At 59.2% G+C, this 13772-nt stretch overlaps 6 protein-coding genes and 1 non-coding gene across 7 annotated transcripts; 5 read left to right on the top strand and 2 right to left on the bottom strand.

The window, feature by feature from the left end:
• Nucleotides 1-23: 23 nt before the first annotated feature.
• Nucleotides 24-1928, top strand: SPRG_10183 (hypothetical protein; the record flags this gene model as incomplete). Its single annotated transcript, XM_012349328.1, has 2 exons — nucleotides 24-1211; nucleotides 1254-1928. The coding sequence occupies 2 exons, from the start codon at nucleotides 24-26 to the stop codon at nucleotides 1926-1928; spliced, it is 1863 nt and encodes a 620-aa protein (XP_012204718.1).
• Nucleotides 1929-2427: 499 nt separating this feature from the next.
• On the top strand, nucleotides 2428-4393 carry SPRG_10182 (hypothetical protein; the record flags this gene model as incomplete). The annotated part of the gene is made up of 4 exons (XM_012349327.1): nucleotides 2428-3030; nucleotides 3077-3186; nucleotides 3235-3293; nucleotides 3340-4393. The coding sequence occupies 4 exons, from the start codon at nucleotides 2428-2430 to the stop codon at nucleotides 4383-4385; spliced, it is 1818 nt and encodes a 605-aa protein (XP_012204717.1). The 3' UTR covers nucleotides 4386-4393.
• SPRG_10181 (hypothetical protein) lies at nucleotides 4389-5985 on the bottom strand (the record flags this gene model as incomplete). The annotated part of the gene is made up of 4 exons (XM_012349326.1): nucleotides 4389-5192; nucleotides 5237-5613; nucleotides 5657-5766; nucleotides 5818-5985. 4 exons carry the CDS (start codon nucleotides 5983-5985, stop codon nucleotides 4396-4398), a joined length of 1452 nt encoding a protein of 483 aa, XP_012204716.1. The 3' UTR covers nucleotides 4389-4395.
• A 574-nt stretch (nucleotides 5986-6559) lies between these two features.
• On the top strand, nucleotides 6560-8660 carry SPRG_10180 (hypothetical protein). Its single transcript, XM_012349325.1, has 8 exons — nucleotides 6560-6697; nucleotides 6741-6941; nucleotides 6985-7136; nucleotides 7190-7399; nucleotides 7447-7607; nucleotides 7655-8334; nucleotides 8386-8483; nucleotides 8528-8660. The coding sequence occupies exons 1-8, from the start codon at nucleotides 6569-6571 to the stop codon at nucleotides 8580-8582; spliced, it is 1686 nt and encodes a 561-aa protein (XP_012204715.1). The 5' UTR covers nucleotides 6560-6568; the 3' UTR covers nucleotides 8583-8660.
• On the bottom strand, nucleotides 8607-10003 carry SPRG_10179 (hypothetical protein; the record flags this gene model as incomplete). Its single annotated transcript, XM_012349324.1, has 1 exon — nucleotides 8607-10003. The coding sequence occupies exon 1, from the start codon at nucleotides 9975-9977 to the stop codon at nucleotides 8607-8609; it is 1371 nt and encodes a 456-aa protein (XP_012204714.1). The 5' UTR covers nucleotides 9978-10003.
• A 296-nt stretch (nucleotides 10004-10299) lies between these two features.
• On the top strand, nucleotides 10300-10372 carry SPRG_30144. Its single transcript has one exon. It is a non-coding gene; the product is annotated as a tRNA-Arg (tRNA).
• Nucleotides 10373-11522: 1150 nt separating this feature from the next.
• SPRG_10178 (hypothetical protein) lies at nucleotides 11523-12371 on the top strand (the record flags this gene model as incomplete). The annotated part of the gene is made up of 2 exons (XM_012349323.1): nucleotides 11523-12000; nucleotides 12045-12371. The coding sequence occupies exons 1-2, from the start codon at nucleotides 11554-11556 to the stop codon at nucleotides 12369-12371; spliced, it is 774 nt and encodes a 257-aa protein (XP_012204713.1). The 5' UTR covers nucleotides 11523-11553.
• Between the last annotated feature and the right edge of the window lie 1401 nt (nucleotides 12372-13772).

Below are 13772 nucleotides of genomic sequence, written 5' to 3'. Positions count from 1 at the left end.
GCGGCGTCGACCGACTTTACACCATGCTCAACCAGGTCCGCTTTCTTCTCTGGTCGCTACTGACACTCAACTCGCTCTTGGATCCGCTCAAGACTCTGTATGGCTATTACTCGTCCGCAGATACATCGTTCAATCGCTTCTCGCCAGAGCTCACGATAGCCAACACCTTCAACAATGTCTCGTCGCGCGTCTGTTCGCCCAACGGCCCATTCCTTGACTGCTACTTTGAGCTACCCGTCTACGGTACCGGGTCGCTCTCGGGGGCCACCTGCCGGTCGTACTACCCTATTGACAAGGCTCCAACGCAGCACATTGGCAACTTCTTTGGCAACTGCACGCTTCCGTCCGGCGAGCGCATCGAGATTCCTGATCCTGCGCGATTTGCGTCGACGCAATGGTCCGTCCAGACGAGCTCTTTAGATCGAACGTGCCTGGAGATGCTTGGCGAAGGCGACAGCTTTGCGTGCGACACGATCACAACAGCCAATGGGCGCGTGATCAACTACCGCGTGAGCCAGACCGAGACCACCAAGTGGTGCAAGGAGTTTGGAGGGTATTACATTTTGAATCGGACGTCTGGTATCCAAGAGGTGCTCGTCGCCAACACATCTGGCCCATTCGCGTTTACAAGCATCCCATTGGCGTTCGCGACACCAGCGTTTAGCCTTCACTCGCTCATCGGGTGCTCGGTCACCTTTCGCGTTGGTGGCACCGCAAGTCAAATCACAACGTCGGCGTGGTACGGGGACACGGTGAGTCCGTGGGTAGCCCGCACTACACGCACCGCGAACGGCAACGTCGTCACCAAGCACGGCGCACTCGTCCACGTGTCGACCGACCATTTGACCAACGGCGACCAAAACCTCGTCCGGCTGCTCTACAAGGACATCTTTCGTCTGTGCATTCTGGGAATCGTCATCTTTTACCGGATCTCGTCCATCTACTATCCCATCTGGCTCGCGTTTCGGCGCCAGCACCAACCGTTCGTATCTTGGATCTGGCAGCGCCACTTGGGGCTTGTGCTCCACAAGCGAGAGCGACACAACCTCTGCGTGCTTTTCTTGCTCTCTCTGGAAGCTGTCACGAGCGTGGAAGACATCGTCGTTCACTGCCAGTACACCGTCTACACCAACGGCTCTTCGTATGGGTCGCTCCTCCTGATCTACATGTCGATCATGCGCATCGTCTGGCCCTGCGCGCTGCTGCTGCTCGTCACCTCGCGGCTCCTTGGAGCTCTATTCGGACCCTCCAAGGCCTTTGCGGTCTCGGAAAACATCTTTCTCCTCGGCGCTCCCGTCGTGTGGGTCTACATTCCCATGTACGTGACCAACCAGGGCATGAGTCTCTTCCAGGGCTACCGCTGGACCGGCGTGATCGTCCACCACTACACCAACTCGATCTACAACGTGTACACAAACCAGCTCAACAGTTTGTCACTCTACTGGCGCCTATTTGGTGTCTTCACGCTCGTTTCACCACTCGTGATTTTCACGCTCTCGGCACTATGGCGGTGCACCATGCAAACGGGCAGCATCTCGGCGTACCTCCTCTCGCCTGTGGAGCGGCGCGGGGCCATCCGCATCGATTGCAGCGTGAAAATCAGCCCGGAGCTCGAGACGATTTTGCGCGACTCGACATTCTCCGTGCCGCCGAGCATTGCGCGTCAGATCACGCGCGCCAAGCTCCCGACGACGCAGCGCTGCGAGGCGGGCAACCTCGCCGCCGATGGCCTCGTGTGCCTCGTGTACGGCGAGGTCCACGTGCTCGGTTTCATCGACTGGGGCTTATATTTTCCCATTGAAAACATGTTGGGACACGTCGCCGTCATCCACGGCAGCCACGCAGCGTTTGACCCAAAGGTGTCCGTCGTGTCCTTGGTTGAAATCACAGCGTGCCCGATGGTGCTCGGCATCACTGACCTTGGCTAATTTGACATACTCTCAACTATAGTACTGTGACAGAGAAAAAGCATAAACTTGCGTGAATGCATCCAGATCTGATATGATATGCTATGGATTGAAATCTTTATACAAACTAAAGACTCTACCTACTAAGACTTACGTACTAGATATGTGTTGAACGTCGGCGGCCAAAAGCCCTTCAACGTGCTGAAGTTCATCGGGGCCGGCAATACAGCGTGTCGTCCGTCGTCGGGATGCGCGTACGAGACGAGGTACAGTCGTCTGGCGCGAGCTTGGACAAATTATCCGTGGCTTGGTTGAACTCGCAAGGGTGGTGTTTCCATGTGCACGTAAAATGAATACATCCAGATCTAGCCATGAGAATACCGCCACAATTGAGTGGCAACTTCCATTGACACGCTTTGTGGTTGAAAGCGCATTACTTGCATGTGTACAAGTTGTCGGTTGGACGAAAATGCTGCCACCGAACGTAACCTCGTGCTAATTTTACGTGGCGCCAACCGCCATGGCGGATGAGCTCGAGCGCGAGATCCTCGCGATGGAGACGCGGCTCCTCGAGGTGAAGCTGACGATGGAGGCCGAGAAGGTCAACTGGGAGCGCGCCAACAAGCCAACCAAGAAGACGGGTACGCATTGGAAGCGAGCGGCGAGAACGCCTCCGACGTCGGCGCCGCCGGTTCCTGTGCCCCCGGCCGAGAAGCCGCGGGCTCCGAAGCGTTCGATGACGGCGCTGCTTCGGCGACCAACAAGCGAATGGAATACAACTGACGTCGTCGCGTGGCTCGAGCACCTGCAGTTCTTGGAGCTCGCGCGCCTCGCGGCGGAGAGCGGCATCAATGGCGCACATCTACTAAGTGCGCACTTGGGGTTGAGCGATCTGCATCTCCGCCAGCTCTTTCGCATCGCGCTTGTCGACTCGTCCTGGAGAGCGTTCGTGCGGGAGGTCGCCAGCCTCCATCGCCGTCATGTCGAGATGCAGCAGCAGCTCACACCACCGCCACGTATGACACCCAACGACGTTTCGCTGCCGACGATCGCACCGCCGACGCGCAAGCAGAAGCGCGTGAAGAAGACGCAACCCATGGCTGCCTGCTGGATCTGCGCCAAGGCAGATAAATGCTGGGGTAGATGTGGGCGCTGAAAGCAGCTCATAGATGTGCCCCCGCCCCCCCTCGTACAAGGAAACGGTCTTTTGCTGTTCGGTCGAGTGTCAAGTCCGCGCCCAACACAACCAAATCCAAGTGTCCGGCCACGTCGACAACAAGTACGAGTCCTGCATACGAACAATGGCGAGAGGCTAATTAGAATGTAGCGCCATGGAGACGCCTCGCCCGACGAGAACGCCGCTACCTCGACGCCCCAAACCTTCTGGTAGAAACTTCGCTTGGGAAATAGCACTGATGTACAACGTGTGCAGGGACATCGTCGTTTGTGCCCGCGACGGCAAAGCCGCGAGGCCAAGTGACGGCGCCAACTGACGCGCACCTTGTGCTCACGTCGCATTGCTTACAACCTCCTTCCGCCACGTCACTGCCTCCCCCGAAAGTCCACCGTGCCAGCGCGGTGAAGCCGTCGACGACGACGCGTCCTCGCCACCCGCGGCCGAGCGCCGCCGTGCACTTTGAGGTTCGGCCGTCCAACCAGGCGTCGCAGCAACACACCAAGTACCGTCTCGACCCCGTCATGTTGCAGGCGCCGACGCTCTCGACCCTGTTTCTACCCGTCGGCGGCGATGCGACCAAGCGCCAGCTCTTGCACCACCTGCTGCCGTACCTGCGCATGGGTGGGTGGAGTGCCCTCTTGGTTCTGAACCGGGCGTGGCATGACGCGCTCGCGTCAGATGAGAGTGCGTGGAAGATCATGGCCGCCGCTCGCTGGGCTCCGTCCGGCACGATAGATGCGCAGCTTGTGGCCGAGTATCAGAGCCGCAAGCCCGGCAGCTGGCGCTTGGCGCTCGCGAACCTCACGCGCAAGTGCACGCGCGTCGCCCTCGAGAACGTCCGGGTTCTCAACGACGCCGAGACGTGGACGATGGCGCACGCCAACCGCGCGAACCTCGTCGACGAGCTCGTGCTCTTGGTGTGTGCTGGCACCGGCGCCATCATCGGCGTCGAGACGAGCTCCAAGCTCATCCAGGCGATCGCGCCCGAGGTGTCGACGATGGACATTTTACACCGACTGGAGACGCACGAATATACCCGCCTGAGCGTCCAGCGACTCTGCCTCTTCCACGCCAGCCGCATCCCGCTCTTTGACGAATGGCCGGCCTTAGCGCGGCGTCCGTTTGCGACCTTTGAGACGCCGTCGTGGCGCGAGCTGCCCATGTGTGCCGCTGTGCTACGAGCCACGAGGCGGCGCTACCGACGGTCGCTCACCGAGCTTCTCGACGGGCTCCTCAAGCGCGCGCGCACCCACAAGCGCAAGGACGCCATGGCCGCGATCGAAACCATGTTGAGAGGTTAAATAAATAGGGTTACAACGTTGGTGGCACGTCGGCCTCGTACATCGCCAAGAGCGAACCAAGCGGTGGTGACAGCGTCGTGTAGGCTGCATACCGATACCGCCCGAGGCCGTACTCGCCGAGGTGGCGAGGCAGCGCCAAGATACTGCGCAGTACGGTCGATGTGTCGTCCGACGCCGGAATGTCGTGGAGGAGGAAGAGCCCCATGTACAAGGCAAACATGCTGCACCAGCCTTCGGAAATGAATGCGTCGAGGATGTGCGCGCAGACCGCCGGTGGTAGCGACCGCTCGTTCAGAAACAGCGATAAGATCCAGCTGGTCGCAAACATCGCTGTCGAGATGCCACGTTTCTGCAGCACGCGCGAGAGATGCGGGAGGTACCGGTACATGCAGTACGTGAGCTCGTGCAGCCGGTACTCGAGTCCGTGGCCAAACCGCCGGCTGCCGCTGTCCCAGAAGCTGCCCATGAGCCGGTGTTCCATGAGCAGCGTCCATGTCACAAAGGTTGCGCTCGTGTCGTACCCCAGGCACGTGAGCAGCGACGACGCGATGAGCGTCATCCCGTGGCCATACCCCGTGTGCGGACTAAAGCACGCGTAGGCGCGGAAGATATCCATGAGCTTCGCGTGGAGCTCGCGCAGCAAGGGCGAGCTCGAGAGGTTCGCGGTCGACCCGAGCCGGTAGAGGTAGCCGTGCGGCTTGGTCGTTGGGTACAAGAGCTCTTTCGGGTAGAACGTCGTGCGTGCGACCTCCTTGGCCATCAACTCGTCGTGCGCACTGGGTCGCACAAATGTCCTGTAGTCCAACGCTACACGGGCATCGTTAGACGGGTAGAAAGGCAGAGACGTCAACCTGCCGACGGCGCAAAGTGCCGCCAGTAGCTCCAGCGTGTGGCAGGTGTCATCATTGCGTACGAGAGGATCCCTTCACAGCTTAAAACGAGGTGCCATGCGGTGCACACTGCGTGGCAAGCCACGATATCCCCAGTGCTGAGGTAGGAGAAGACGCCGAGAAAGCACGTAGGCAGCTCGTGGAGCAAGAGACGCTTGACCGATCGAGTCGCGAGACAGGCCTCCGTGTCAGCGCGAATGCATCGCAAGAGCTTTTCAAGTTCCTGTACGAGGCTCACGCTCATGGCTTTCGCCTCTTGGACGTGGAGGTCCACTGCGTCCCAGCAGTCGACGGTCGCCGCCGCCTCGAGACGTGCCTGCAGCGCCTTGTACCGCGACCTACGCCACCCCTCAAGCACCATTCAGTACCCGTGTTACGTACGCAATATCATCAAACGCTGTTTCATACACGGAGCTCGGCGCCGCGTATTTAAGAAGGGATCGATAGTGCAGCGCGAGGCCTACCCGTCGCGCCATCAGGCGGTACTGGCTCTACCCACGGACGACAATACATGAGCGAGTCGCATTGAGGTCTGGGCGTACGCTGGTCGTGAGCGCAAGGCCCGAGCACTGCCGCCGGAAGGACGCGCAGAGCTGCGTGTACACGTGGGCGGTGGCCTCGCGCCGGGTGCCAAGCGGCTCCGTCGGCGCTGCCTTGGAGGCGGCTGCGCGCACCGGCGCGGTGGGCCAGACAGCGCTCAGCGTCGCCATCGCGCTGCCAAGCATCGCAGAGATAATTATCGAATGCCACCAAATTTTGCAGCCACGTCGGTTCAAGATCGTCGTGTCGGCCAATCACAGCCGCAGGTTTGCCGTTGCACCAATGAAACGCCGGGAAAGCCTACATTTCAACCAATCCGATTGCAGTATTGCAATCCCGCCAATAATGCGGCGTCGTGTTTAAGCCAATCACAAAATCGTGCATCGCATCCGTATTTTCAACCAATCCACGAGCAGTATGAAAAGTAGCCAATCAATGCGCCTAAAACCGGACATGGACGTTGGAGCAAATCAGAGGCCAGCGCTATTTCCACCCAACTTGGGACGCGATGGAGCTGCGTCGCTTTGCTTTCTCAGTTGTCTACCTTGGTACTTGTAGGCATCAGTAAGCACGGCTCGTGGTGCTTGCTCGCCTGCGCGTAAACGGAATGGATTCCTTTTTGTCCAATCCAGCGCGCGTTCAAAGAATGCACCCAAAGCTGGTGGACGACCCAGGTCAGCATTTTAGCCAATGGCCTTCTCGCGCGATCTTGGCCGGCGCATCATCGGGCCACACTTTCCTTCTCGACAGGCGATGAACCAAGCCAGCCTCGCGTTCCGCTACACCGAGGCAACCGCTGCGCCAGGAAGCGCCGACGACCTCGTGCTGCGCTGGGCGTCCGACGACCTCGTGCTGCGCTGGGCGTCCGACGACTGCTACAAGGTAGGCGACTTGGTGGCACCGAGTAGCGCCGACGTGGTCGTAGTGCACGCCGCTGCCGCTGCGTCCCGCCGGGTGCGCACCGACCAACGCGTCTTGCGTCGCCCTGTCGCCCAACACCAACTACACGTTTCACGTCGACGCCAAGTTTTCCATGATCTTGGAGCTCTATGGCGACAACCGCTCGGTACGTGCAGGCTGCAATCATGGCTTCTCGCTCATGCGTTGCGCGGGTCTGGCGCAGTTGGTACCACTTTAGCGAGTACAGTTCCTACTCGATGCTCGGGCAGCAAGTCGACTCTGGCGACGTCCACGTGTCCATCGAGCTCGTGCGTGCAGGGGCGACGTCGCTCTTGCTCCCGATTCTCGTGGGTCTTCTCGGCCTCTGGATCGTTAGCGGTCCTGTCCGGTTCTTTTGGGCCAAACACCTCGCCTCTCTGCGGTTTGAAGCATGGTATTGATGAATGCGTCGCGCTCATGTACTATCTATTGTAGTGATGAAGACGACGACGAGAACGACGACAAGCAGCCGCTCCTCGAGCCGGCACGACCCGCCAATAGGCCGCCCCGCGTCGTCTGCCTCGACGTCTTCCGCGGGATTACGATCTTCACCATGATCTTTGTCAACTATGGTGGTGGCGACTACTGGTACTTCAACCACAGCACGTGGAATGGCCTCACCGTCGCCGACCTCTGCTTTCCCTGGTACGTCCCAGAAAATGCAGGAGGATGTACGTACTATGTGTTCTTAGGTTTGCATGGATTATGGGTGCGACCATGGCGATCGGCCTCGTCAAGAAGCTGGGCAACCCCGCGGCCTTTGCTCGCACCGTGACGCTGCGCAGTGCCAAGCTCTTTGCGCTCGGTCTCTTCCTCAACAACGGCTTTGACCTCGCCCATTGGCGCATTCCCGGTACTCCATTTTCAATTTTCAACTTGATACATATTTTGTGTATTTAGGGGTGCTGCAGTCGTTTGGGGTAGCGTACTGGATCGTGGCCATGGTGCTGCTGCTCGCGTCGTCGCTCTCGACCGATCCCCGACGCCAGATGCTCCTGCAGTGGCTGGTCATGCTCCTCATCGTGGCAGTCCAGAGCGTCCTCGTCTTCCTGTTGCCGGTCCGAGGGTGTCCGACGGGGTACCTCGGCGCCGGTGGCATTGGCGACGACGGGCGCTACCCCAACTGCACTGGCGGGGCCCACAAGGCCGTGGACGTCTTCCTCTTTGGCGACAACCACATCTTTCAGAGCCCGACGACCAAGGACGTGTACCACACCGGCGCGTTTGACCCCGAAGGCGCGCTCAACTGGCTCATGGTGGCCTTCACGACCTTCCTCGGGTTCCAAGTCGCGACGGCCTTTCTCGCTGACGCGTCGCTCGTCTACTCGCAACGCGCGCTGCGTCTCGTGCTCCTGAGCCTTTGTCTCGGCCTCGGAGCGCTCGTGCTCTCCCAAGGCCAACTCAACGACGGCTGGGTGCCACTCAACAAGAACCTCTGGAGCCTCTCCTTCGTGCTCGGGACGTCGAGCCTCGCAAGTCTCCTTCTGCTCTACCTCTTTCTTGCTGTCGACACGTTCAAGCTATGGACGGGCGCCCCGTTCCTCCAAGCAGGCATGAACCCCATCGTTCTCTACCTCGGTGTACGACGCTGCCTTCTTGACATTTTTGATTTTCATGGGATTTTCGACTAGCACGAGTTGCTCCAAGATCACTTTCCCTTTGGCTTCAAGCACGATGTCGAGCCAACGCACACGCTCTCGATGCTCTCGGCGCTCCTCGGTGCTCTCAGGTGCGACCTCTACAACGGCATTTCTAAAGCAGAGCGCTGCGTAGCTGGATCGGCGTTGCGCTGCTCCTCCATCGCCGCCAGGTCTTTCTCACCGTCTAGTTAGTACCGGTAGTACTTGTTGAATTACGACACGATGTAACACTGCGCCGAGAGCTGGCGGCACGCGACCTTGTGGCCCCCGTCCTTCCAGTCGCGCACCTGGCACGCCTTGGAGCAGTACGCCACGCACTTGCAGCGCGCGCACGCAAGCGCGCCAGTGCCAGGCGCCGCGCACGCCGCGCAGTGCGAGAGCTCGGCGGCCGCCACGTCCGACGTCAGCACGAGCCCGCGCCACTCGACCACGTCTTCGTCGTTGGCGCCAAAGTTGAGGCGAAAGTACGGGTACAGGCGCGTGAGCAAAGCAAGCACTTGGGGCTCGCGGTCGCAGAGCTTGTAGAGCACGGACCGGTACGTAAAGATGAGCATCGCCGCCGAGACGGGGTTGTATCTCGCGAGCACTTGGTCGCACCAGCGCGCGATGCGCATGGTCATGGCCTTGACCGTGGCCATCGGCAGGGGCGGCGCCATATGCTCCGTAGATGGTGGCAGCGACATCTCGACAAGGATGCGCCAGAGGTAGATGGCGGCCCAGTGGTTCGGCGCCGCGATCGCCTCGAGCATCGAGAGCACGTGTCGGACACGGTCTGGCGTCGCGGTGGCCGGGTCGATATCAAAGGCCAGCACTTGGTTCTCGATCGCCTCTTCGACCGCGACGACGTCGCCGAGCGCCGCCTCGGGCGTCACAACGGCGCAGCTCGCGCATGCCCACTGCGGAACGACCGGGTTGTAGAGAAGCGTCGGCGCGGCGCAGGCGGGACACGGCAGCGGGCGCATGTCGTCGGGCGCGCTGCAGCGATCGCAGCCGCACGTAAAGTAGTAGGCTTGCTGCAGAAAGGCCTGGCGCACGTGGCTCGGGTACCCGAGCTTCTCGCGCGCAATGTACGAGTACAAGATGAGGCTGCCGGCAGCGATCGGCTTGATGGCCGTGTAGGTCATGCCTTGCGCGCCCACGGGCCGGTACACGACGTTGGGGCTGCACGAGTGCGCGGCTTTGGACGCGATGGGAAAGAGGCCTGCGATCTCGCCGTTGAGGCCGTGGCCGTTGACCTCGAACGCCGAGACAAGCTGGCACACGAGCGTGCGGTCGGCCTTCTTGAGCGCGTCGCAGTACGTCTTGATGGTGCTAAAGAGCGGGTCCGAGTCGATGGCCTCGGACGAGAGCGTCATGAACTGCGAGAGAATTGCCGCGAGCGCCGAGGCGTCGTGGGCGCGCAGCAGCTTGACGTAGTCGAGGAGCGACGAGCCGGGCCGCACGAGCGCCGCCTCCTCGGCCCAGACGAGGTCGCCGACAGCGATGGCCTTGGTCGCGACGAGCGAGACGCCAAAGACCGGGTGCTCGACGCAGCGGACGCGCGCCTCGGCAGGCAGCGTCGCGTTGAGCGTATCCAGGTTCATCTTGCAGAATGCGCTATGACCACCGGCTCTAATTAGGCTTTCGCCAGCGCTGTCCTAGGCATTCCCGCCAAATCAGGCGCGAACTTCAACCAGCCCACGAACCGTCCTGCGCACCAACCCGGAAAACGTGCACATGATCTGTCTATCAAGCTATCGACAATGTTCTACACACCAAGTGCAAAAAAGCGTTGCTCGCCAACGATAGGCTGCAATGAACAATGTTCGGTCGACGAGAGAAAACCTATTTTCAATCACGGCGTAATTTAACGGCAAAACAACCAATAACATCTTGTATTTATATAAAATCGGTAACGATAACTGGGACTGTGTGGCGCAATGGATAGCGCATCTGACTTCTAATCAGGGGGTTGTGGGTTCGAGTCCCATCACGGTCGATTTTTTCATTTTGCACCTTTTTTTCATTCTTTTCGCTCTCGTTTGGGCCGCAGGGAGCGAACTACATGTATCTTTAACACAGCGCGCGATGCTGCTCGCTGCGCTTGTCGTTGTTGACCTTAAGGTCGAGCCGGAACGACTTGACACTAACGCATAGGTGGTGGGTGACATGCGCAGCGGAGGTTGACGAGCCGATATCGTGGCTGTTGCTCGACTTCAACGAACGTCACGAGGTTGCTGAGCACAAACCGTACTCATGACCAAAGCGATGTTCTCTCTGCTGATGCAGTTTGCCGCAAAAGCACTTGGTGCCCTGCGATGCTGATGTTGTAACGACATCGCGCCTGAGAGAACACGGCAAGGATACTGGTCGTACCCTTTAAGGTCACTGTGGTATGCTTCACAATCAGACGCGTTTGTTTGATTGGATCCGTTTAATCCTGTACGCATGTCATTTGGTTGCCACTGCAACTGCCGTGGCCATGTACTCTGGTCGTTTCAGCGGCGATTGGACTATACATTTACGCCTTGGAACGTGGCGACGCCTCGAGAACGCAGTAAAGCATGGGAGTGGCTCTGGGAGTAGCTAACCCAGAAGCCCGGCGCATTTGCCATGCAGAGAGAGTGTGTTCTTCGCATCCCACCGACGTACCGAACCGTGGGCGTCACGTGAAGAGAGGGCGTCCTGCCCCCCGACGAACGTGAATCGAATGCTTTTTCATTCACCCTTGCGACCCACTCCCCACAACGTGCGAGACGTTATATCATCATCAATGGAGATCAATTGAGGGCAAGACGTCAACTGCCAACGCTCGTCGCTTCTTCCGGCTTGGCGGCGCAAACTGTTCCATCTTGGTCGCCACCCGGCGTCCTCGTACCCACTATAATCAGAACATTGAGGGGCGCCGAAATCATTAGTGCTATCTTCTGCCACCAACAGCAGCGTGCACGGCAGTTGGAATGGGCGAAGAAAGGGTTGTTTGGAAATAACAACGCCAAACCGAACCTCCAAGGTCAAATGTAAGCACACCTACTTGAGGTCGCCAGCTGATCGTCTTCGGTGGTGCTGTGTCAAGCCACGACAAATTGACAGCCATGTCGCAGATGGTGTCTCGTGTGTACATACGGAGCCAGCGCAATTGGCAACATCGCACGACAGAAGCACCAGTTTCGAATCAGCATGGACGACTTTCGCCTGCTCTCGGCCGCCGACCTGGCGCTCCATCGCTCGACGACGCAAGCGATCGCTGCGCGCGCGACGACCACGGCACAGAACCAGCGCCGCCACCCAACGTACCTCAAGAGCCAGGGCTACAAGCTCGCGATGACCAAGCACGGCTTCCAGGCCTTCCAACGCTCCTGCCCGAATTCGTCCTTTATGGAGTTCGTCATCCTTGGCCACTGCGATGCGTCGCTCGATGAGATGGCCGAGGGACTCTACGCGTCGACGACGCAGGCCCATCGCACGGTGCAGGCCTTGCTGTACAAGCACAGCTTCCTCGACGGCGCGGTCCTCCAGGTCGCCGACACCAAGACACTGGACGACCCGTTTTGTTGGTTTGGTATCAAGTACGCGCGGGTGCAGCTTCACGCCATGTTCCAGCCGCGCGACACCGTCTACGCCGAGGTACTGCTCCGACACCACATCGCACAACACTCATTTGTACCTAGCTGTCGGGCACGACAGTCGAGGACGGTGTGCGAACGCTGTACCAAGTCCGTCACTCGATCGAGGCAGATGCCTTTCCACCACTGCACAACGTCGTTCGGTTCTCGTACGAGATGGGGTGGGTCTTCTCGGAGCTCCCGAACGGCCGCGTCCAGTTTAGCATCGTCGGCCACCTCAATCCCCAAGGCAAGATCCCGCCGTGGTTCTTCAACAAGCGGACAGCGCAAAAGCACGCGCTGAACGCCGCGACGTTTTCCGACATTGCTCGCCTCCGTCGGCTCGTGGAGGCTCCTCCGGCGCCGCAGCACCGGCCCCGCGACCCAACGTAGGCTCTCGCCAGCCAGGGAACCATGCTAACGGCGCAAGTACGCTGTAGGTCGTCCCAGCCGTGCCACGTGTGCTTGACTCAGTGCAAGCGGTGGCAAAGCTGCCGCTTCTGTGGTCACGTACGACCCTTCTTCGACTGCATTGGCCCCGGTTGAGGCAGCGGTGTATCTTAGGTGGCGTGTAAAAAGTGCACCGTGGTCGTCCCGCAGCCAGTTGCGATCGCGCGTCCAGTGACGTCCGAAACAAGCCACCCGATTGAGAAGGCGGCGTACTGCAAAGCGTGCTTTACAGCATCGCGACTACCGTCGCAGACAAACATCAGCTGGAAGGGCTCCGACGATGACATGCGGCGCACGAGTACGTAGTCTACGTGCACGCAACCCAGAAAACTCATGGCAGTGTATAGGCTCGAGCACGCAAGAGTCGATGGACGTGGCGCTGACCCTGACGAATACGACGCGAACGGCTTCGTGTTGAACTCGACGCCCTCGGACATCTCGCTGCTCCTCGAGAGCTATCGCGGCTTGCGTATGTCTTTCATTCTATATCAGCAAGCGGTTGACGACTGCCTCCTAGACGGCGATACGGCAGTGACCAACCAAGTGTTTCAAGAAGCTCTGGCCCACGTCTCGGCAAGTAACCCGCTTGAACCGACGAACGCGACGGGCGTTGATCCTTCGTTCATGGCGTCCCTCGAGTACCAGCGACGGCTCGTGGCGGAGATTCAGCGATCGTTGGCAGCCCAGCAAAGCCAAGCCAGCGCCTAGGACTTGAACTTGAAACTCATAGTAAACGTCTAATTCTTCTGACCAGGCTCTTCTCCGACAGCATTTAGGTGTGGTGGCAACCTGGGTGCTAATATCCCGCAACGAGTGGCCAGCATGGGCAGCATGAGTGCTGTTGAAATGAGTTCTTACATGCAACTATAAAGATATGGTGGACTTCCTAATGCGCTCGTGAAGCGTGGCCGAATGCAGCATAGAGGGTGGTCGCCCTTTGCTCCTACAGTGCACAAGTCGATAATCATCGCAATGCCAAATCTCACCCGGCGAACTTCTGTTGCAACATCTGTTGTTCAACATGTATGAGTGTTGGACGCCGTGCGCAAGTGTCGGGTGATATCTCTCAGATTTACGCGCGCGTCCCACGAATGCCAGAGTCACGGTCTAGCTCTGCACGGTTAGCCACACGATAATATCACGTTGCATCAAGGTATTCGAACGGTGTTATACTAGTGCTGTGCGGAAGTAACAACCTCTTCAAGTACCTCATAGAACGCAGGATGCAGCTGGCTACGATTCTCTTATTACTACATGTACTCTGCATGGCGACCACTAGCACGAAGACTGCTTGCTGGGACGCGCGCTGGATGCCACCGTCGCCGCCGGTTCCCACCGATCAGC

Source organism: Saprolegnia parasitica (genome assembly GCF_000151545.1).
Source record: "Saprolegnia parasitica CBS 223.65 unplaced genomic scaffold supercont2.52, whole genome shotgun sequence".
In the NCBI taxonomy this organism is placed as follows: Eukaryota; Oomycota; class Saprolegniomycetes; order Saprolegniales; family Saprolegniaceae; genus Saprolegnia; species Saprolegnia parasitica.
Note: the sequence above shows the minus strand (reverse complement) of the source record. Positions and strands in the feature narration are given on the sequence as shown.